General features: G+C 39.3%; 1 protein-coding gene across 1 annotated transcript; it reads left to right on the top strand.

Moving 5' to 3' along the window:
• The first annotated feature begins 5120 nt into the window (after positions 1 to 5120).
• LOC126602897 (uncharacterized mitochondrial protein AtMg00810-like) lies at positions 5121 to 5576 on the top strand. Its single transcript, XM_050269722.1, has one exon. It carries the CDS (start codon positions 5121 to 5123, stop codon positions 5574 to 5576), a length of 456 nt encoding a protein of 151 aa, XP_050125679.1.
• The last annotated feature ends 20213 nt before the right edge of the window (positions 5577 to 25789 follow it).

Genomic DNA, 25789 nt, shown 5'->3' with positions numbered 1-25789 from the left:
GACTCAAGTACCATAATATCATGTTGGGAAAAGAACATAAAAAGGAAAATAAGGACATATGTGTTGAAATAGCGGCTCAAATTTACGTGTTTTGGGTTGAAATTTCTTTTGGAACTTTTTAAAATACCGTTTTTGTTTCAAGAGATCATCAACGTGACATAACTTAAGTGAGCCGGTCAATCACATCAAAGGAGAAATTTTCTCTTGAATGCATAGTTTTAATAGTGTCACTGGTCAATTGAAATCAAACAGAAAAATTATAAAATAAGGTGCTTATTTTAAAAGCACCGCAAGTGTTAGAATAAGCTATCTCTCCTCTTTGTTGTACTTATTTCTTTTTACCATTGTGGATCACCCACATCGTCGCCCTGTCGATAATCTAATAATTTAGAGTGAACCTCGTTAAATTCTTGTTGATTATTGTTTTTGTGCTTCTATAACTTGTTACTGGTATAAATTATCATGACTTTTGAAATACGATGATCAGTTTCGAAAGTAGAATAAAAGAGATGAGTACCACAGTACTACTACTACCACCACTCTTTCATATCAGATAGGAAAGAAAAGCAAGATTAGAGTGACAGAAAGTGAAAGGGAAAAATTGGGCTTCCCATTTCCTATCATGTATTCATTGATTTCATTTCACAAAACGACAAGTACAATGACATAGAAAAGTGTATTGTATGGGATTGGAATACTATCACGTCGCATAATTAACTAAATTATATGTTAATCCTATTATGCATCAACAATATAATCTTACGATGATGCACTCACATCGAATGAATTTTTAATGACTTGTACATGCACTGTAATATTTTGAACTAATAATATAATATTATGTATAAATTTCTCTCTATTTATTATTATAGTATTCAATTAAGATGTCACTGAACAATTACCATGTTTTAAGAGTGAGAGTCACCCACTTATGAGCCCCACACACAGATACTCCCATGCAAAAAGTTCATCTGCCATTCAACAGCTAATTGCAAAGGTATAAAGATCCCGCCCAAGTTCAAGATGCTTTAGTTGCTGCCAGTTGTTAAGAGATTAGATAATGGGTTGTTAAGTTTGTAATTATATGATTGCTTAGTCCGTAAGAAATGTAGCTTGTACAAAGGACCTTTGTACCGCATTGTTAATCAGTTAATGAAAGAACAGAAAACCTTATTCTCTCTTGCTCTTCTTCGATCTCTTTGTTTCTCTAAATCACCATAGCTACACTGCATACATTTCTATCAAGAGTTACTAACCAACCCTAGACAGATTATGTAGATTATGTAATCCGGAAATCATGGCCTTTCTTTGTCAACTTTGGCTGCCTAGTTGCACCATGGGCTGCTGTGTTTTCCTTGACAGAAAAGTGTAAATCACTCCTTACTTGTGGTTGGTTTCCTCCAATTAAGGAGTATGACCGGTCACTAGTATTTGGTGTAATCTTCTTCAATTAGGGAGTATGGCCAGTCTCTAGGGTTAAGTCTCTAAGGATAGTTGGTTGTATTAAGCCAAATTGCAACATGGTATCAGAGCAATGTCATCCTTGACCTATCTCTGCCCATTTTTTTCCGTTGTTGTTCATCTTCAAGCTCGAGTTATGGCTGAAGAAAGCTCAGTAAACCTTGGAGAAGAAAACTCGCAAAGTTCTCCCTCTTTTGTTTCAGATACTGAGATAAATACGAATCATCGTTTATGCTCCGTTTTGTTAAATGAATTCAACTATCTCCCATGGTCTAGAACAATGTCTCTTGCTCTCGGTGGAAGAGGAAAGCTAGGGTTCATTAATGGAGGAGCTAAAGTACCTGAGCCTTCTACCCAAGCATATGAGGCATGGTTATGCAAAGAAACTGGTCATGTCCCTGTTACTCAACAACATGGAGAAACATGTAGCTGAGATCTTTAGCTACTCAGAATCCTCACAAGACTTATGGAAGTCTGTGAAAGACATGCATGGGAACCAGAATAATTATGCTCGTGTGTTCTAGCTAAAGAAGGATATTGCAGGTATTCAACAAGAAAGAAGAACCTTTGTTCAACACCTTGAGAGCCTTAAAACCATGTGGAATGAGCTGGATGTATATCCTTCTCATACCACTAATCCCTCTATTCTTCTCAAACGTGTTGAGGAAGATAAGATATATCAGTTGCTAGGAAGCTTAAGCTCCGAGTATGAAGATCTCAAAAGCCACATTCTAATGAACATGGAGCTGCCATCATTTCAAAATGTTTGTACTACTGTGCAATGTGAAGAAGCAAGAAGAAGGGTGATGAACCAAGTGCCAAGGCACAAACTGCTTGAGACTCGATGGTATGCTGCAAACTACATGCAAACTGACAACAAGGTATACAAGGGAAGGAATCCACACCTAAATTGCAAATACTGCAATGTTACAGGACATGTGGAAGAAAAGTGTTAGGAACTACATCCAGAGCTAAAACCTAAGTTCAAAAAGAATGTTAGGCCATTCACTCCTCGAGCATTACAAACAACCCCCTACAAAGCATAACATATTGCAAAGCATGCCTCGAGCTCGCTCAACCATGGTTCAGTAGGCTTCACTGAAAACCCCTTATCTCTTATCAATGAATTTGCAGCGTATCTTCAAAGCAAAGGACATGGAAAGGTTGTACCAACTCCTAAGGTCGAGAGTGACAATCACACTGCACTTCTTAGCCAGTTTGCTAGGTTCCTTGCTGACCACGATCATGTCCATCCTGATAAAGCTGCAAGTATCTTAAACTCCTTCTCCACTGCACTTCAAATTAGTATTGAACTTGATTGCTAGATAATTGACTCGGGTGCCACTGATTACATGACCAATAAAGTCTCAGATCTGCATGATTTTCATTCTTTTTCAAAACCTTCTCAGGTGTCAGTTGCAAATGGAAAAAGTGTCTCGGTGATGGGTAGAGGAAAAATAAATTTGATGTCAAAAAACATCGAGTCTAGGGCTATATATGTTTCATCCTTTCCTTTCAAATTACTTTCCATATGGCAACTCACTTCCACTCTAAAATGCATTGCCATGTTCTCACCAACTAATGTGATATTTCAGGATTGTATCACCAAGAAGATGATTGGTGAAGGTTTTTTTTCTAAATGTCATGTATTATTTTTGCAAGAATTCTCATCTACCTAAAGCTCTTCAAGCAAACTCAAGTAAAACTCAAGATCAACAACTTTGGCATCAAAGACTAGCTCATCCATCCGAAGTTGTTTTGTCAAAACTATTTCCCATGTTTTGTCACCCATCCTTTAAGTGTGATACCTGTCATTTTTCAAAATTTGCTAGACTTCCTTTTGGTTCTTCAATGTCTAAGTCGAGTACACCATTTGAAATGGTACACACTGATGTATGGGGTTCAACTTTTGAATTAATAGAGGGTTACAAGTATTTTGTCATATTTTTGGCTGATCACACGTGAATTACTTTTCTTTCTCTCATGAAATCTAAAAGTGAGGTTTCAACTATTTTTAAAGACTTTCATAAATTGGTGGTAACACAATTTCACTCAACCATTAAAATCTTGAGATCAAACAATGGCACTGAGTTCTTGTCCAATATCATAACTCAATATATGAGTTCACAAGGAATAATTCAACAAACAAGTTGTGTGGGAACCCCACAACAAAATGGGATAGCTGAGAGGAAGAATAGAGATCTATTTGAGAATACTCGGGCACTCATGTTGCATATGAATGTACCCAAAATGTTTTTGTCATATGTAATTCTTACAGCCACCTATTTGATCAATAAGCTTCCCAGTCGAGTTCTAGGATTCAAATCACCATATGAAACCCTTAAAGACAGACCAATAAATCTATCAAACTTGAAAGTCTTCGGTTGCACTTGTTTTGTACATGTGTAAACTCAACATCGTAACAAATTGGATGCTAGTGCTGTGAAATGTGTGTTCATGGGATACTCTTCCACTCAAAAGGGATATAAATGTTTTAATCCTATCACTAACAAGTGTGTTGTATCCAGAGATGTTCGCTTTGAGGAAGAAACTCCATTCTTTAAAAAGGATCCTACTTATGTGAGGGGGAACTTTTGTGTGATTTGTTTCCATTGCCTATATACATTGAGCCTTTGATTCATGATGATTCCTTAAAGGGTAGTAGCAGTCGTAAGGCTACATCTCAATCCAACTCACAAGAAAATGATGATCTTGAGGCTACATCTCAATCCTTCACTCATCAACCTACTCAAGAAGTTAGAAGCAATCCACCTCGAGAAAGAAAAACCCCTGCCAAGTTTGTAAACTATGTTACTTATACTTCTAGATATCCCATCTCTGAAGCAATAAGTAATTACAATTTCTCAGACTCACATACTGCCTTTCTTACTGAAGTTTTAACTCTTGTAGAGCCTAATACCTTTCAAGAAGCCAATCTCATCCCTTATTGAAGGAAAGCCATGTCTGAAGAACTTCAAGCCTTGGAGGAGAATTGTACTTGGAGTATCATTTAATTACCTCCAAGAAAGAAGGCAGTCGGGAGTTGTTGGGTCTACAAAACTAAACTCAAGTCTGATGGCTCAATAGAGAAACACAAATACAGGCTTGTTACTCGTGGTTTCACCCAAACCTTTGGGGTTGACTACAAGGAAACCTTTGCTCCAATAGCAAAAATGAACATAGTACGTGTGTTACTTTCTATTGCTATCAACTATGGTTGGTCGTTATATCAAATGGATGTTAAAAATGTTTTCCTTCATGGAAAGCTTCAGGAGGAAGTATACATGCAAATTCCCCAAGGTTACTCTCTAGTAAAAGATGGCATGGTGTGCAAACTTCACAATGTCATCTATGGTTTGAAGCAATCACCAAGAACTTGGTATGCTAAGCTAACCTCAGCATTGGAAAGGGAAGGTTTTCTTAGAAGCAATCTTGATTCTTCCTTGTTTGTGCACAATGGAATTAGTGGGAAGTTGGTGGTTCTTATTTATGTAGATGATCTTATCATCATAGGTGAAAATGCCTCTAAAATTGAAGCCCTAAAAGCCTCCCTACATCAAACATTTGCCATCAAGGATCTTGGGAAGTTGAAGTATTTTCTTGGCATTGGGATGGCAACCTCATGACAAGGTTTGTTTCTAAACCAACGCAAATGTGTCATGGATCTACTCGAGGAAGCTGAATTTACTAATTGCAAGCCAGTTGCCACCTTAATCAACAGCAAACTCAAGCTTACCATAGATGGTGAAGTACTAAAAAATGTCACATATTATAAAAGATTGGTTGGTAAGCTAATCTATCTTACCATCACTCGTCCAGACATTACTTTTGCTGTCAGCTTGGTCAGTCAATTCATACAAGCACCCACAGTTGAACGTCTCAGTATTGTTAAAAGGATCCTTCGCTATCTCAAAGAGTCCATCAATCGGGGTATTCTTCTGCATAACAATCATTCCACTGAGATTCATGCATACACTGTTGCTGACTGGGCAGGCAATGCAATTGATACAAAATCCACCACTAGTTATTGCACACTTGTTCGAGGCAACATTCTTACTTGGAAGAGTAAAAAGCAACAAGTTATTGCCCGCTCGAGTGCTAAAGCTAAGTACTGAGCCATGGTTACTACTACATATGAATTGATTTGGCTCAAAGGTCTCTTGTTTGACCAAGGGTTCTCGAGTACCACTCTCATGTCTCTCATGTGTGATAATCAAATAGCCATGCACATCGCTACAAATCCAGTTTTTCATGAAATGACCAAGCATATTGAAGTTGATTGTCACTTCATACGGGCTCAAGTTCAGTCATAACTCAGTCAAACAATTTTCACTCGTAGTTATGATCACTTGGCAGATGTGTTCACTAAGGCTCTATCATCTGCACATTTTCAGCGTCTTCTAGGCAAGCTTGGCTCGACTATACTACTCGATCCAGCTTGAGGGGGAGTATTAAGAGTTACTAACTAACCCTAGACAGATTATGTAGATTATGTAATCCGGAAATCATGGCATTTCTTTGTCAACTTTGGCTGCCTAATTGCAGCATGGGCTACTGTGTTTTCCTTGACAAAAAAGTGTAAATAACTCCTTACTTGTGATTGATTTCATCCAATTAAGGAGTATGGCTGGTCACTAGTATTTGGTTTAATCTCCTTCAATTAGGGAGTATGGTCAGTCTCTAAGGTTAAGTCTAAGGATAGTTGGTTGTAACTAGTCCTTCTTTCTTATATATATGTGTATCCTTGTACATTCAATACTTATGAAATATAAAAGAAAACTTAAACCAAATTGCAACAATTTCCTCCTTATTCTTCTTCATTTCTATATGGTATCTTCACCGGCAATTGGTGTATGTCTTTAATCCTGATTTTTTGTTGCTTTCATGTTCTCTTCTACTGATTCATGGTATAATTTCTTAATTCAGCTATCTCTTCTTCTGTGAAATTGGTTTTTTTCTTCTTCAGGAATTACAATATATTGAATCTTGAGTTGTTTCCATCATCTATTCGATAAAATGTGTGCCTGAAATTCTCTTCTTTCTTGTTAATTTCACTGGCAAATATCTTTCTTTAAGTCTGATTCTTCCCTATAATTGTTCAAGAAAGTGTTCTTTGAAACCCTAACTCTCAATTTCTTTGATATCTCATCTATAATTCAATTATTAATTCCAAGAATCAAGAAAGAATGGTGACTGCAACACAATTATAGATTGTTCAGTCTCCTATTATGAATTTAATCCCCAAGTGTTTCAACCTCTATGACTGTGAAACTTATGATCTGTTTAAACCAAATTCGCGCACCACTGAAGGTAGTGGAGATACATAAATTGGAGTAACCTGTAAAAGAACAAACAACTATGAGTAAGCAAAAGAAGGGGGAGGGGGTGTGTGTCGGCCAAAGGCTCTCCAACGGTCAAGTTAGTAAGACTCAAGCAGTGGGCAAGAAAGTTAGAGTGCGATGATTGTGTTACCAGAGATGAACCCTAGAAAGATATATTTATACTAGTCGGGAGAGCGACTTTTTAAGGATAGAATTGCCCCTAACTATGTATCTAAAAGGAACTTGTTCCCCTTGAGGATGGATAGTTATCCAGAAACCCTGCATTTCGGAGTAAGTTGGAATATTTATGTGATACTTGAAAGGCAAATGTGTTTTTATGTTTTGAAGGAATATTTATATGACAATGTGATACGTATATACTAATTTAGTATTATGTTTTTTATTTGCTTATTTATTGGTTTAAAATATATTTTCTTTAACGGGTTAGGTTATATTACCCGTTAATATTAATGGGTCGAGTTCGGGTCGAGTCATATTGCTTGTTCATTTTAACGGGTGTTACACAACATGACTCGTTATGATATCGAGTATGACACAAAAATGATACGAAAACAAAAAACATGACATGAATGTCAAGTCTACATCTCAGGACGCTCTAAACATCTCTGCAGAATGACTCGAACCCAAAAACCATCATCCTTCATGCAAATCTCACAAATAAGCTATGCAACTCAATATGCCAGGACAGCACGCTGGTTATTTATTACTTCGCTAATAAATCGCTTAGTAGAAAAATCTAAAACTTTAACACAAACAAGTTGAAAGACTCATGAACATCCTCCAATTTGAATCACCCTAAAATTTGTCTGTTTGATCACTTTTTACTGAAGAGGAAGTCGAAAGTCCTACATTAGAAATATAAACCAAAGTATAAAAATTTCACCTAAATTACCAATAAATTAATACTAAGAATATGGGGGTAAAATATATAGTATAATATCAACTTAACAATTTTAAAGCAATTTAGGAGCATTGTTAGTGCCTTTCAATACTTGACCTTCAATAGGCTAAACATTGCATTTGTAGTCAATCATTGCTACCAATTTATGCATCACCCTATGAAATCTCATGTTGTGCCAGTCAAGAGGATTCTAGGTTATCTTAGTGGCACCATTGATTTTGGCATTCATTTTCAACCTGGTAAATTACATCTTCAAGTAAACAGTGATGCTGACTGGGTAGAAGATCATAATAACATAAGTCCATTTCTGGTTATATAGTATATTGTGGTTCTAGTCCTATCTATTGGGTATAAAGAAACAACATGTTGTGTCTAGATCTTCTACTGAGGTAGAGTAAAGGGCTTTTGCCATGGCAGCAACAAAATTGGCCTAGATTTGGCAGTTATTGTGCGATATCCAAGTTCTTTTATTTACTCTTCCTATGATTTCCTGTGACAATATCTCAACTATATATTACATTGTCCTCTGATCCTATGTTTCATTCAAGGGTAAAACATATTGAGATAGATTATCATTTTGTGAGAAAAATAGTAACTTGAGGAGATTAAAATGTGCAACATGTTTTTGCTAATATATTAACTGAAAGGCCTGTCCACTTCTTTATTTGTGCAACATTGCTCCAATCTCATGCTTGGTTATAGTAAGTATGAGCTTGAGGAAGGGATGTAAAGGTATAAAAGATCATGATTCAACTCATGTTCAAAATGCTTCAGGTGCTGCCAATTGTCAAGATATTAGACAATGAATTCTTAAGTTTGTTATTACATGAGTGCTTAGTATGTACGAAATGTAGCTCATGTAAATATAATCTTTGTACATCATTGTTAATTAGTTAATGAAAGAACAGAAAATTTTATCCTCTCTTGCTCTTTTTTGATCTCTCTGAATTTGTAAATCTCCGTAGTTGTACTGCATACATTTTATGTTGGAAATGTGCCTTAAAGCCAATCATATGATGATACTTTACGGATATTCAACATGTTAAACTAATCTAGTTTAATACAAAAGCAAAGATTATTGTTTAAAGCCGTATCATATAAATGTTATATGCTTAAAAGATAAGTCCAAGGAAAATGTAATCGGGAGAATGTGATCTAAACAAATTAGATTCATGAGACCATTCTCTTTCATATGCATATCATAAACGTTCCTGATCATAGGATTGCTAATTAGGCATTGACAGTCCATTAAGATCAGTATGTGCTATGTCTTCTCTTAAAGAGAGTGACTGGTCTCAAGTCATTGGTGTGACTGGTCTCAAGTCATTGGTGTGACCGACATTAAGACAAGCATGTAGGTGCTCAATAGAGAATGAATTCATTAAACACAATCAACAAGGAGTTCTCATACTCATGTCACATGAGAACTCATGGTTAGGATAATGCAAAGTAGTCATTTGACCTGAGGCATCATAGTTGTCATGTGGTTATGTCCTTGATCTTTGACTATGTCAAAGTCACTCCATCAAAAGGTGTCCATAACATAGTTGGGGTTAAGCCACTTAGACATGGAGGCAAGTGAATGCACAATAAGGGATCTCTAACCTTCAAACTGTTTGAGGGAGAATACTCTATGATATGAGTAAGAATCTCTGGACAGAGTATGAATGAGATTTAAGAGGTCATTCCAAATCACATTCAAGGTAATCATATAAGTAAAAGAATCACATTGGATAGTAGACATGAATAAACTATCAAACCAAATAATCATATAAGTAAAAGAATCACATTGGATAGTAGACATGAATAAACTATCAAACCAAATAATGTGGTCAAGAGTATTGTATTAGAGAATGATTGTGTTGCATTCTAATCCTAAACTGAATAGGTTCTCCACCTCTTCTGATTAGCTTAGGTAACCATGATATAGTGCTAGGTGTCAATCATGGCTTGTGGAAGCCTTAAAGGTGTATAATCGCTAAAGGGAGAATTGAAAGTATATTTCAATTCACAAACAATTTGAAGAATTCTAATCGCCCACTGCCTCGCTAAAAGGAACCTAATGGATTGTACACCGAGTAAGGTAGAGATTGAAGAAATAACAAAGATGAGTAAGGATAATTAAATGGTTTAATTATCTATGGCTAGTTTGCCACTCCATTGTGAGGTGGTATAAAGGCAACTTTATAGCCATTTCATTCTTAAGGTTTTCTAAGGGAAGAGAAGAGAACACAACGCCCTCTCTTCTCTAATGAAGGCCGGCCACCCTAAAGGAACATAGCTAGCAATCTTCCTTCCTCTAGGTCACTCATCTCTTCATCAATGCTCTCCTTGGTGTGGATACTTAGAGGTTCTCTATTTTGGGAACTTGGAGAATCCGAATCCTTCATCCATCCAAGATGTCATGGAGCCAAGAAGCAAAGTTCCACCATCCACATCCATGGAGCCAAGGAGCAAGGAGACTAAGGAAGAAGGTCCTCACATGGGTGAATGTCCTTTGCTAAGCAAAGAGGTGCTTCGAAGGTATAAAAGTTTCTCAACTCTTTTCTTTAAGAGTTGAGTTGTGTCTTGGTTCACCACAATTACTAGGCCTTGAATTTCATTGGTAATGTTTTATTTTTGAGTGTATACAAGCATGATTCTGCCTTTTAATTGTTAATTGCATGCATAGATGTTGCTCAAATGAACTTGTTTTCACAAATATTTCCTTCATTTCCTTTTTTGTCTTCATTTCTATACTAATAAGTTGAGCTTCTTTCACAATTCTTGAACACAACGCATAATCAGGGCACAGAAAGAGGAGAATAACTTATGTATAATGGATTTGTTTGCATCATATTTCATCAATCCTGAAACTATCGAGGATCCGTCAATTGTATATCTTAAGAGACCTATTGAATATTTTGTATTGAGGCACTAGTCTTTCTAAATCGCATGAGTTTCTCTCCAATTAAGAGACAAATCATTATGCAACATATGTCAACACCAAAATAAAGTCCCTAGAGTCTCACATTGACCACAGCTGACAACGGATACCCTCCTTAACTGTAAAGGGAAATCATTATCTCACCATTAAGTTTCTTTAGATCTAAGACTCCATAATCTATATTTAGATCTTATTAATGATGATTATGCTTAAACCTTTGTATCATATAAACACTATATTATCAATGAAACTCTTCTATCCTCATGGACGTCGCCCAAATGGGGTGAACTATGTACAACTTATGTTTGTTTTTTCATCTTTTATCTCTATACACAATACGTACAACTTGTGTTTGCTTCTTCATCTTTTATCTCTCTGCACATTATCTTCACTTAGTCACCGAAGCAACTCTGCAAAGGTCATTCATTGACACTTAACGTTGATCCTAAGTTAACCTAATTTTGTGCATAAACATTTTTATTGATTATTCTATAAAAATAAAGCTTAGTATCCATGTCTAGTTTAATCTTAAGATTTAGCTAGTTAGATTTAGAGTAATTAAATAGTTCAAAATAAATAGGTACTTTTAATTTTCCCTTTGTCGTTGGTATTCGTTAGGGTTTTTCTCAAGCATCATGTTTAATTGACAATATGGGTAGTAGCCCAAAATCATATAAGCACATAGCAAATCTTGTCCCTCAACGATGTGGGACAACTCTCAACATGCCCCCGCACGTGTGGCGGATTTTCAAGCCTACACGTGGACAACAACTGGGTGATGTGGAGCGCGTGTGGCTGTTGGGCTTCACACGTGGACAACCTAGCTCTGATACCATGATAAAATTGAGGTTCAACCATAAAACCAATTGGCAATATGGGAAGTAGTCCAAGATCATATAAGTACATAGCAAACCTTGTCCCTCACCGATGTAGGACAACTCTCAACATGTATGCATTGCCAAGCAGCGCCTTAATCAGTCCACTAAAAGAATAACTTGAGATGAAAAACTTACATACATTATTGTTTAGGGGGGTAATATTCACACACTTTTTTTTACTTCTCACACACTATTTTTATTTTTAACCGTCAGATCTGATGAATTGAAAAAGATCAAAAAACAGAAATTAACGAAGAGTTTGTGAGAATTAAAAAAGAATATGTAAATAACACATCTCTATTGTTTATTGAACCGAAATGTCATGATTACAGGGAATCGTTCCAATATAAGCCTTCGTCGTGGAAGGAAAACGGGTCCGTACGTGGGACCCAATCAAATCTTTAAAAAGGGCATAGTTTAAAGGATAAAGGTAAATGAAAAGCGGTTTCGGTATCGTACTGAGAAAAAGTGAGATGATATTGTGGGCGTTGTTAGATTCTTGTATTCATGCAAATGCAAACGCCACAATCATGTTCGAATACCACCAACCAACGGCATCTCTTTCTGTAACTCTCGCCCTCACAACCAAAACCGCTGGTTTTTTTTCTATTTGAATTTGTAGCTCAACGCAAATTGTTTCATGCGTCTATTAATTCTATTAATCCCACCCAGCACCTATGTATCCGACTCCTATGCACATTATTGTTTCAATAATTCATTAATTTTATGGTGCACATTGAATTGAAAAACTGCCAAATTTACTCATTCGTTTATATAATTAATTCTCTCTTAAAATTTAGATTGATTACAACTTAACAAAATAATTTATAAACTACATATGTCAAATAATGTAGGTCAGAGAATAGTTTCATCGTATGTCAAATTTTGGCAGGCATGACCCATGTATCCTATTTCCATGTGATTTTTATGGATAAGTTTGCTTAAAGTTCACGTTTGACATGTTTGTCTCATGTAAGTTATTAATAGTTCTTAAAAAAATTCGTTTGATTACTTTGATATAAAAAAAATATCAAATTTAAGAAGTTAATTGTTTTATATTTATTTATTATTATCATAAAAATTTAAATATTAATCTAAATTCATAGTTCGATAACTAACTCCTTTTAGTCAAATAGTATTTCTCCCAAATGTTGAAAGAGATCTAAAATTTAAATCTCGTCCCTTTGATACAAAAATCCACCATGAACATAAATCAATTTTTTTTTAAGTAAACTTTCATATAAATAATAAATAAGAAGGATTACATCTAAAAGGGAGAAAACTTAGTCCCCCTCAGAACATGAGCTAAGAAAACTTAAATACAAAATAGCAAGGTAAAACCCAGCCTAACAAAATTGCAAATTGGATGGTCTACTCTAAATTTTGCCAAACAAGCAACCACATGATTACCTTCTTGAAAAATATATGTTAACTCTGATGCACATAGAAGAGAGCAAAGCTCGACAATTCATCCAACGAACTCTCAAATGCTAAGGAACGCGATAGTGAGAAGCAAAAATGAAAAGAACAACCAACAATTAGTCACACTCAATCTAAAGGGAACAACAACCCTTTTCCCAAGCTAAGTTTACCACATGGATTATATAGCATACAATTTAGATCCTAAAGAAGTAGCAAAAACATCCTAGGCATGAACCAAAATGATCACGAAAGAATACCATTAGAACCAGCCAAACCCGATGATTCACGAGTTGTAAAAAATAATTATGATTTTACTTCCACTACCAGAAACTACCATTTGCTCGACAAAAGTTTGCCTGACAAACCACTTTTCGTCGGGTCAAGGAGCTTTACCCGGCGAAAAAAAAAAGTGATCAGGCAAACTTGGTCAATAGGATTTTGTTAGAGGCTTTGCTCGATGAAAACATTTCGCAAGGCATAGTTTATTTCATAGGGTAATGTTTTGGCGCCAAAGGGAAAAATTGTCGTGTATTATGTTGACGAAAGTTTAGTTCACCAGCTTATAGAAAGTTTTTTGATGAACCATTTCATCAGGCAACGTGTGTTAACCGTTAGGCAAAGGTCCACAATGCCCTATCAAAAACCTCATAAATACTTTTTTTACTTGATAGTGTTCTTAGCTTTGCCCAGCAACCGTTTTCGTTAGGAGAAACTAGGGGTGGGTTCAAAAAACCAAAAACCGAAAAAACTGAACCGAGGCAAAAAAAGCCGAACCGAAAAAAAAATCAAACCGAAAATGTCGAACCAAACCGAACCGAATCTGGTTGGTTCTGTTTCAATTTTTGAGGTTTGAAAACCGAACCGAACCGAAATATATTTTAATCATTAAAAAAATTTTAAAAAATATACCCAAGGGGGTTTGAACCCATTCCCACTTAGTTGAGTATCTTCCCCTTAAACCATTTTGACAGCAAGGTTTTTCTTGCTAATACCTTATGAGTGGCATATTTATAAAACGGGATCCTAATAGGTTATCAATTCTCATCTTCCATCCAATCCCAACTTCTCTTAACCTAGCCGAAAAAAAAGTCATATTTCCCAATTCCCATCTCTTTGTTTCTCTCCCTCCCCCTCCCTCCCTCCAACCAAACACAACCAAAACCCATAAATCCTACCTCAGATCAAGCTTACCCACTTCCCCAACCTTCAATTCCCACCTCCCTTCAACAGTTCAACATTTTGTTTTGTTCTCCTTTGCAAGTTCATTGGATTTGACGAAACGAGTTTTGTTTCTTTTACCACTGACTACTACTTAACTTTTGTTTCTTTTTTTTTTTTTTTTTTTTTTGTGTAAAGCTTTGCTTTGCTACCTTTTGGATTATGTTAAAATGCATAGTTCATTGTCGATCTCAGAATACCGTTTTTGCAAATTTAGATTCCATGTTGTAGGTTTATTTCTCACTGAGAATGCTTAAGGCAGGGAAGCATGTTCAAGCTCCAGATTAAAAAAAAAATCATGGAAAGAACCGAACCAGGCCAAAATCGAACCGAAAAAAGCCAAAACCAAAGAAAAATTGAACCGAACCAAACAGTAATTTCGATTTGGTATTCGGTTTTGGCCAAAAACCGAACCCACCCTTAAGAGAAACCATAAAAAGATTTGGGCCTTCTCTTTCTCATTCTCAATTTTTTTTCTTCTTCCACCCAGCGCTACGTTGCTCTCTTCCTCAAAAATTGATGATTTTTCAAGGCCAGCGTAAGACGAATAAGAGTATGCCTACCTCAGAAGTTCGGTCATGGACTCAACAACCTCTATAACAGAGCTAACTAAATGAATCAGCGATGCCATCATCATCCTGCCCTAAAATGAGTGGGCGAAGTCAGTTGACTTCACTAAGATAGACCATTCTTGTTCAACAAGATTCGGGAACCAAATCCAGTAGGAATCAGCAGGTTTCCTATAATCTTGGAGTCTTTACAATCTAAGGATTAGAGTGAGCTGTACGTAATAACACACTTAAGAGGATACAATATCTACTTCCTAGATATCCTCATGGATTCTCCTGGTTTAATACGAATTTCGACTATCCTAAAAGGTTATCTCCTTGACTGGTATAAATCCACCCTTCTAGGGTTCATCTCTTGTAACACAATTTTTGCACACTTCTTCTCTTGCCTACTCCTTGAGCCTTAATATTGCTTACTAACTTGACTGTCGGAAATGAAGGAAATATTTGTGAAAACTATTTCATTTGAGTAGCATCAATGCATGCAATTAACAATTAAAAGGCGGAATCATGCTTGTATGCACTCAAAAATAAAACTTTACCCATGAAATTCAAGGCCTAGTAATTGTGGTGAACCAAGACTCAACTCAAGAACAAAGTGAGTTGAGAAATATTATAACTTCATTGATTCCTCTTTGCATAAGCAAAGGCTAATCACCCAAGAGATAGGGCCTTCATTCCTTACTTCTTAGCTCCATGGATTTCTTGGAGGAGGATGGATGAATGGATTCTCCAAGTTCCCAAAATACGGAACCTCTAAGTCTCCACACCAAGGAGAGTGTGGAGCCAAAAATAATCACAAGGCGACACGTGGATCTTTGGATAAAAAAGGACAAGAATACCCTTGAGGCATATTGGGATTCCTACGCGCAAGCAGCATGCAATTATCCCTCAACCAAGTCAAAAGTGCCCAAAATAGGTATCAACTTAAAACCTAATTTATTCATATATTTCCCATTTCATTATTTAGCTAATCAATTAGATAAATAATATACTTATTCCCTTCATATTTCCTAAAATCATAATAATTGACTAATTAAGGGATTAATTACCTAATCAATCCCTTAATTATCAATTGAAACACCCATCCAAACCTAAAACTACTAAAGTGGCCGGCCAATCCCATCAAGAAAAGTAAACCATCTTATTCTCCACCTTTTCCACTATTTTCCCTTTTTAATTACCCTAATTAACTAGCCAATTAATTCCAAAAACCACCAAAACATTCATTTTATGTTTAAATAGCCAAATAAATTGGCTAATTAAACCTAAATCAAACAAAAAAACCCTAGCTAGGCCGGCCACCCCTATCCCTATAAATGGATTCCCATTTTCACCAAAAGATCATTCCAATCCTCTTGCAAAAAATACTAAACACTCTAAACACTTTTTCTCTCTAAAATTCTAACTTTGGCATCGGAGGTTCTTCGGCCAAAGCCCCCCCCCATTCATCGTGGGCGCGTGAGGCTCTTGGCCTTAACCTAAGGTGTTAATTGTTTTGTAGGTGCAAAATTGTCCAAGATCAAGGAGGGAGAAATTTGCATCCACAAATTGGTGCTTTCATTGAGAGTTGAAATCCATACTCGTAGAAGACTCTCGCACAAAAAGGTTTTTTCTTTATTTTCTAGTCCATTTGAATATTTTTCATATGTTCTTATTATTAGAATTTTTTACTTGTAAAGGTTCTTTGATAAAACGTATAAGCAAAATATAATGGTTAGAAAATTCCACAAGTGAAAATTCTAATGTTCAAGAAATGGGATTGCGGAGGTCTGTGAGGCTAAATGCGACAATAAGTGGAGCAACACCACCACCACGAGTTTCCACCATGGGAACCACCACGGTGACTACCTCGGTAGCCACCCGTGGCGAGGTCCATGGTGCCTTCACCACGGCTCGAGCCGTGCCATCCAAGGCTCACAGCACCAAGGCCACGGCCCAAGTCGTGCCATCCAAGTTTGTACGGGCCCGGGCCCAAGCCTCGCATTTGCATGCATCACATACTAAGCAGCCTGCTTCCGTCGAGCAGCCCACTCTCGTGGCCCAACCTGCTCCCGCCAAGCAACCTGCTCTCGTGGCCCAGCTTGCTCCTGCCAAGCAGCCTGCTCTCGTGACCCAGCCTACTCCCGACGAGCAGCCCACTCCCGTGGTCCAGCCTGCTTTCGTCGAGCAGCCCACTCCCGTGGCCCAGCCTGCTCCCGTCGAGCAGCCCACTCTCACTGCCCAACCTGCTCCTGCCGAGCAACCTGCTCTCGTGACCCAGCCAGCTCCCGACGAGCAGCCCACTTCCGTGGCCCAGCCAACTCCAGTCGAGCAGCCCACTTTCACGGCCCATCCTGCTCTAGTGGCTTTCCAAGCAGCCCAAGTCGGCCCAAGACTATCTCAACCATCCAGACCTACCATCGAGCCGGGGGCATTCTCACCATATTTTTTCGCGGATTTGACATTTCCCAACTCAAATTTCAGGCCCGGAGTCTACCACCTTTCCATTGCCCAAGGAAACGCATTCATTCCAAGCTCTTCCAATTCAAATGGCGAACAACACTTGTCTCGACAAGTCATAGAGTTGACGAGCACCCTTGCACAATAGACAACCTTGGTGAATCAACTTTTGCAACGCATTAGGATCTAACGTGCCCCGGATGAGGTATCCCGAAGTAGGACAAGGGCAGATGGACCTTTCCAGCAGCGTCCCGGCAAGCAGCCACTCGACCAGCCACGAGCTGAACGTTTGGGCAGTGTACATTCCCGTCTTAGCGCGTGGAAGAGCACGCACTCTCGACTAGGCCCACGGATGAGCATACATTCACGGTTGGGGTCATACTCCGATAATCAACATGAGCAACCTTCCGGACAAATTGTCCATTCGCAGCTAAGCCCACAAGGAGCATCCTCCACCTTACATCAGAGTAGGCAGCACGACGGACGGAGAGAAGCAGTCACTCAATCCAGCTCAAGTTCAACCAGCAGCCTGTGAAGAACTCGTTCACCTGCTAAGAACGCACCACATGCACTGCATCTGCGGCGTAGACGAGCCAAACATATGGAAGAGCAGCCTAGACCAGCAAGTCATGGCTGGGGGCAGCCGAGAGCTCCACTACCCCAACAAAGGTAAATTTAGGAAAAAGTAGAGAGACTATTAACCAAGCGATTGCATGATTTCCAACGCAACGAGGTCACCGACGAGGCACTACGGCTGAACATGACCAACATAAGCAGGTCACCCTTCACGGACAAGATCGACTAAGCAGAGCCTCCACACGAGTTCAGCATGCCACATTTCACATCTTTCAAAGGGGATGAAGACCCGGAGAGACACTTAAAGCGTTATTGAAGCGCAACGATCCTTATCGAAACTACGATGATCTCATGTGCAAGATATTCGCCACCACTCTACAAGGCGAGGCGCAAGATTAGTTCTACACCCTGCCGCCATAATCCATCCAGAATTTCTACGAACTTTCTTTGGTTTTCACCAAAGAATATTCATCTTATCGCTCGATCAAAAAGAAGTCTGACCATTTGTTCGACGTCAAGAAGAACCCAAATGAGTCGCTTCGCGACTATATGAGGAGGTTCAAAGTAGAGAAGGCAAAAATAGTCGGATGCAACGACTCGATAACTAAAGCAGCCTTCCAAAAAGAACTTCCAGCAGACCACCCACTATTCGGAAAATTGATCATGAAAGAAGATCTAACTTTGGCAGACTCTTTTGCTTTGGCAGAGAAGCATGCACTTTGGGATGAGGCTCGCCAATGCACATTCAAGGACTTGAAGAAGTACCCGACATCACCTCCCTAGAAGCAGCGGATGACTTATTCGCATGTTTGACGGTATCTAAAGTAGCAATAAGCTATACCATCATGCGAGAAGAGCTGGGGGCCCGACTACTTGTATTCTACAGTTCAAAAGCTCTCCTCGATGCTATTAAAAATTCAAAAGCTAACTTTGGCGATAATTGTTGTAACCCAAAAGCTTAAGTTTTACCTTCAAACGCAAGCAGTCATCATCATGACGCACTATTATGCCGAATCCAAACCGGTGACGATAAAGGCGTAGACCCTGGCAGATGTAAAGTTTTCTGACGAACGCAACAACTCAGCCCAACGACGCCCCGAAGGCAGCCGAGCACACTTTAGCCACACATGTTCCCTCAATGGAGATTTCTGGCATTTGCATGTCGACGGCGCATCCAACTACGAAGGCTCATGAACAGTCATGGTTCTTGCCAACCCAGACATTTCAATGCTCAAGCAGACGATCACTCTAAACTTCAAAGCATCTAACAACGAAGCAGAGTACGAAGCCCCACTAGCAGGCCTTCGAATGACAAAAGACTTGGTGGTGAAAAAGCTTTCCATTCATTTCGAGTTCTAGCTAATCACCAACCAGACTACCAGGGGCAAAGGCATGATGATCGTGGCAACCGACTACTTCACCAAATAAGTCGAAGCAAAGCCCATGACGATCATGGTTCAAACGGACATAGAGCGATTCATATGAAGGAGTATCATTTGCCGATTTGGCATCCCTTAATCCATCGTCACCGACAACGGCCCGCAATTCGTGGGCAAAGATTTGACGAAGTTCTTCTAAAAATATGGCATCAAGCAGCGAATGTCTACGCCAAGATATCCTTAAGGCAATGGGCGGGTCAAAGAATCCACTAAGATGATCATCGACTGCCACAAGAAATCCCCCACCAATAGGAAAAGAAAATGGCCAGACGAACTCCAAGGATGTCTATGGGCATATCGCACAACCAAAAGACGAGCAACCGAAAGGAGATGACCACAACCTTAGATCTGGCAGAACAGAGGCGCGAACAAACTATCACTCGCATTGCAACCTACCAGCATCAGCTCCTCTCCAGCTACAATAAAAGGGCCAAGATCCGGCATTTCTAGCCCAGAGATCTGGTCATAAGAAAAACCTTCATCTCTGCCAGCAGAAAAGGCCCCAAAAATATGGATCACATCTGAGAAAGTTCGTACAAGATCAGCAGAGTAGGTGGCAAGAACAATTACACCCTCGCCACCATAAAACGACAAAAAGATCGAAAAACAGTGGAACGCCTACAATCTGAGGAAGTACCATGTGTGACTTCTCGCTACATCAAAGCCCGAAGACTCAAGCAGCTCGACGGGCACTACCTCACCAGCCGAGGATTATCCAGTTGTTATGCAGTTCTTACCTTACATCTAAGTTCTCGTTCGTTTAACTCATTTTTCAATGAGGAATTCAGAAGTAATCACGACTTGGCTTGGCTGCATGCTTACAACAACTGATCACTCCTACACTTCAAAAGAAGACCGCGCCCTTCTTAGGGACTTACCGCAGGAATTGCGCCCCTCGAGGGACCAACCATGCTCTCTAGTGCGAGCGGGTAAACTAATTGCTCTCCAACACGAGAGGGTAAACCAATTCCTCGAAAGCCACATGGATCAGCTCTCCAAGAATGGGAGGATAAACTCTACACTCTGAATATCCAGACGTGGATGAGCCGGGCTGCCCTAATATAACTAGATGCACGATGGCTTACGCCGGGATTCCTAGAAGTAGCCGTAATGGTCTTTTTCAAGGCTTAGCTAACTGAAGGATTTTGGGTATCTTGGCCTAATCCGTGGGGAACCGGGCCCTAGAGACGGAGAGTGCACATTACGCAGTACATCTGATGAACGGCTGCCCTGGAATCCTAAAGCTGGTACTGAGTGCACTAAGGTAGCCTACGGATTCTGAAAGACTGCCTACGGCTTGCCCTTCGAGCAATAAAGCCGCACTAGACTTATACAACTACACATTCTTGTGAAAGGTTAAACAAGCTAGCACGTATATACGAAGTTTTATCCACTGCCAACATGATACGTAGTCGATAAGCTTCACCTCTGCCAAGCGCGGAACAACCTACACCAAGTCCTAAAGTGTTATGATACTTGCTACGCAACCTACGGAATTGGAGAAAGTCAAGGTTAACAGCCTAGTGGTTACGCGGACTTGTCTACTTCTGTAAGTAAGGCATCCGGCTGCCAACCCAATGGCTAACAACTTTGCAAAGTTCTACACCAACACATACGGCTGCATAGGCTACGCGAGCTTGTCTGCTTATAAAAAAGTAGCATGCTTGCCACTGGTCTATCAAGTCTAAAGGTTAGGGCATGAACAAAAGAAGGAAAAATGAAGAAAAGCTAAGGAAAACATGTTTATAAACAATTAGCAAAGGTCGAAGGAGTTCAAGCAAAACAAGAGCTACAAGGAAAAACAAAGAAAATCTTAAAGGCTACCTAGATGACTACACTTTAGCAGCCTGGACATCCCACGACTATTCGGTCGCCACACCTTCAGCAGTCGCGAAGCTCTTAGCAGTGGCATCACCCCCGACTGCTCCAGTCTGGGCACCAACTTCTCCAACTACTTCACCAATACCAACATGGACGCGTTGCAGCTCATCCACTTCTTTCTTCAAACTTTCGTTGATCTTCAGTACACCTTGAAGTTCCAACACTTGGGGTTCAAGCCTATCGATGATTCTCTTGAAATGGATCACCTTGAAGTAGCAATCAACTTTTCATCATTTGCATAAGCAGCGAAAGAAGTCTTTGGTTTTTTCTCAACCGGCATCTCTTGAGCAGGCAAGGAAGATCCATTTTCCCACCTTCACTTGCAGCAGGATCCACAACGGTGATTGGATGAGCCAATGCATCCGCCTTAGTCCTATTCACCTCTTATTTTGGGAGCAGCCCACGTTTCTCCTGACGAAGAGAGTTAAAGCAGCTAACGACATTCGTAGTACCCAGCAGGGGAGTTCAACCCAACATTCCCGCAGCTCATGAGGCCCGCAACCTCTTCATTTATTTCAATCACCTGCCTGGCCCGAGTCAGGTCCAAGAGCCCAAAGGACATGAGCCATGCGGCTCGCCTAGCACTGCACCCCAGCGCCACAATCCGCAACCCCAGCCGCACAAGCTGCCCTTGGCTCAAGCCAAGCCAAGCTGCCCAAGCAGTGGTCTCTGCCACGACATCTCATCGGCCCATGCCAAGCAAACTCCTGGCTCCTGCTAGCCGACGTGCCGCACCACCCTGACGGCTGCCCCGCAATAGCACTATCCAAGAAGAAGGCAAGAAAAATTAAATTTTTCTTACATCGGTGCGGCACGGAGAAGACGAAGAAATCAACGAAAGACGGTCCTTTGCACAGGCAAGATGTAGAAGATTGCTAGAGGAGGGGGAACAAATATCCTCTAACTTTATCTCTCTTGTAGGGTAGAATAAATTGCTCTCCAAAGTTGATTAAATAACCCACTTAAGGTGGACTTAAATAGGCTTTGAGAGAAGTTTATTTCCCTTTCCTAGAAGGACCTAATTTCCAATTAAAGAGAGAATCAACATCAAAATAGGAAGCAATCATGCGTTTCCTGAAGCAAGAAGATCTCTACACCTGCTGCCCTTTCTTACGAGCAGCCCAACAGGTGTGGTGGCATTTGTGGGGCCAAAAATAATCACAAGGCGACACGTGGATCTTTGGATAAAAAGGGACAAGAATACCCTTGAGGCATACTGGGATTCCTACGCGCAAGCAGCAGGCAATTATCCCTCAACCAAGTCAAAAATGCCCAAAATAGGTATCAACTTAAAACCTGATTTATTCATATATTTCCCATTTCATTATTTAGCTAATCAATTAGCTAAATAATATACTTATTCCCTTCATATTTCCTAAAATCATAATAATTGACTAATTAAGGGATTATTTACCTAATCAATCCCTTAATTATCAATTGAAACACCCATCCAAACCTAAAACTACTAAAGTGGCCGGCCAATCCCATCAAGAAAAGTAAACCATCTTATTCTCCACCTTTTCCACTATTTTCCCTTTTTAATTACCCTAATTAACTAGCCAATTAATTCCAAAAACCACCAAAACATTCATTTTATGTTTAAATAGCCAAATAAATTGGCGAATTAAACCTAAATCAAACACAAAAACCCTAGCTAGGCCAGCCACCCCTATCCCTATAAACGGATTCCCATTTTCACCAAAAGATCATTCCAATCCTCTTGCAAAAAATACTAAACACTCTAAACACTTTTTCTCTCTAAAATTCTAACTTTGGCATCGGAGGTTCTTCGGCCAAAGCCCCCCCCCATTCATCGTGGGCGCGTGAGGCTCTTGGCCTTAACCTAAGGTGTTAATTGTTTTGTAGGTGCAAAATTGTCCAAGATCAAGGAGGAAGAAATTTGCATCCACAGAGAGCATTAAGGAAGAGATGAGTTACCTAGAGGAAGAAAGATTGCTAGCTATTTTCCTCTAGGGTAGCCGGTCTCCTAAGAGAAGAGAGAGCTTTGTGTTCTCATCTTTTCTCTCTAGAAAACCCCTAATGAACTTTTTGGCTATAAAGTCCTTTATATAGTCACTTCACTTAAGTGACAAAAAGAACCAAAACCCATTCATTTACAATATGGCCGGTTTTAAGCCCAATGGGCCCTTTTGACTCTTTAGTCATTAAGTTGTCATACAACTTAAGTTAATAGGTTTGACGGTTCTAAGCCCAATGGGCCTTGAGGTCGAATAATTACTCAAAAGTTAAAAACGAACTTATTCGTTTGATTAATTAACATACTAATTAATCCTAGCCATAAATAATTAAACCATTTAATTATCCTTACTCATCTCCGTTGTTTCTTCAATCTTTACCTTACACGGTGTACGATCCATTAAGGTCCTTTTAGTGAGGCAGTGGGCGATTAGAACTCTTCAAATCAATTGTGAATTGAAACATACTTTCAATTCTCCCTTTAGTGATTATACACCTTTAAGGCTTCCACAAACCATGAGTGACACCTACCAGTATATCATGGCTACCCAAGCTAATCAGAAGAGGTGGATAACCTATTCAATTTAAGATTACAATGCAATACAGTCATTCTCTAATACAATACTCTTGACCATGTTGTTTGGTTTGATAGTTTATTCATGTCTACTATCCAATATGATTCTTTTACTTGATTACCTTGAATATGATTTGGAACGACTTCCTAAATCTCATTTATAATCTGGCCAGAGATTCTTAATTATATCATAGAGTATTCTCCCTCAAACGGTTTAAAGGTTAGAGATTCCTTATTGTGCATTCACTTGCCTCCATGGCTAAGTGGCTTAATCCCAACTTTGCCATGGACACCCTTTGACGGAGTGAATTTGACATAGTCAATGATCAAGGACCTAACCACAACACAACTATGATGTCTCAGGTCAAAGGACTATGTTGCATTATCCCAACCATGAGTTCTCATGTGACATGAGTATGAGAACTCTTTGTTGATCGTGTTTAGTGGACTGATTCTCTATTGAGCACGTACATGCTTGTCTTGGTGTCAGTCATACCAATGGCTCGAGACCAGTCACTCTTTCTAAGAGAAGACATAGCACGTACTGATCTTAACGGACTGTCAATGCCTAATTGGCAATCCTATGATCAAGAATGTTTAAGATATGTATACGAAAGAGAATGGTCTCATGAATCTAACTTCTTTAGATTGCATTCTCCCATTTACATATTCCTTGGACTTATCGTTTAAGCATATAACATTTATATGCGATGGCTTTAAAAAATAATCTTTGCCCTTTATATTAAACTAGATTAGTTTAACATGTGAAATGTCCGTAAAGTGTCATCATATGATTGGTTTTAGGGCACATTTCCAACAGGAAAACCTTAGACCGACACACCTCCTAGTCCTAGGCTTACTCACGGTTGCGTGATCTTTTATAGGTAAATGGATTCAAGCATCTCTGCCATTCACGGTGGTGCGCAAATTTGGTTTCAACAATTAGTTATTTCATTAAGAGTTAAACTCAAGAACCTATCCACTAGATCACTTTACCCTAACAATGAACGTTGAAGAAAGCTCTGTCAATACTGGCATAGACCAAGCACCTGATGGCAGCCCAGCCACAGATGACGCATATGGTCGTGCTAAAAGGCCCCATTTTTATATGGAATAGGTATGTGATACTTTGATGAAGATCACTGTTAGAACCAAATCTGCGCATCTCTGTGAACAGTGGTTAAACACAATACGAGTAAACCTGAGCAACCTACAAAACAGTAAAACAACCATATGCGAACCTTAAGGTGAGGCAATGTGCCAGCCAAAGGCTCTCCAACGGCCACATTAGTGAATGATTTGAGACTTAAGCAGTGGGCAAGAGAATTCAAGTGTATAGATTGCGTTACCGTGGATAAACCCTAGATGTATGTATTTATATAGTGGGAGATATACCTTTTTAGGATAGAACCTCGTTCTAAGTCAGAAGAATCCTAGAAGATATCTAGTAAGTAGATATTGCATCATCTTAGAAGTTGTGATTACTTGTAGCGCACACCTATCCCTAAGTTGTAGGGACTCCGAGACTTATAGAATCTGATTGTGTCCGTATCGGATTAGATCGTGTGTCTTGTTGACCAAGCATGGTCATCTAGCAGAGTCGCTAGGACTCCGCCTAGTGCTCCAAAGTAGAGTGATGGTGGCACCCTACTCCATCTAATACAGCTCTGCACGAAGCTGGTAAGTCTATGACTGGACTTCTGAGGTAACTATATTTAGATTAGCCTTACTCCATCCTGGAAAATTATGGCCACCAATCAACTCTATTTTTTTGACAAATTGCAGCATGCCTATAATACCTCCTGCATGGAGAACCACGCGAACTTGATGGATGTGGAGAAAAGAATGAAGGCTTTGGAGAACTCCACCTAGACCACCCGCAAAAACTTAAATCTCTATCTCAAGTTATGGTAATATTAGCACCATAACCCTAACGGACAACCCATCGACCCAACCTCTACTTGAACTCCAGTAGACATGGCTGATCCTAGTACTAGCTTGTCTCATGATGGCCAAATCGTCAATCGCACCACTACGGACAGGATGCTAGCTTTGCAGGACTGAAGACCCTCAGATGACACCAGGGCACATCAGATGCAGTGTGATAACCTGTATTTTATATTTTCAACTAGTAGGACTTACCTATATTTGGATCAAATATTTAAGCCCTAGTTTTCACTAGT

The sequence above is a fragment of the Malus sylvestris genome, chromosome 15 (assembly GCF_916048215.2).
Source record: "Malus sylvestris chromosome 15, drMalSylv7.2, whole genome shotgun sequence".
NCBI lineage: Eukaryota > Viridiplantae > Streptophyta > Magnoliopsida > Rosales > Rosaceae > Malus > Malus sylvestris.
Note: the sequence above shows the minus strand (reverse complement) of the source record. Positions and strands in the feature narration are given on the sequence as shown.

What these genes read in the sequence shown, in the direction of transcription:
- LOC126602897 (XM_050269722.1), top strand. Translation starts at nt 5,121, where the DNA reads ATGGATCTACTCGAGGAAGCTGAATTTACTAATTGCAAGCCAGTTGCC.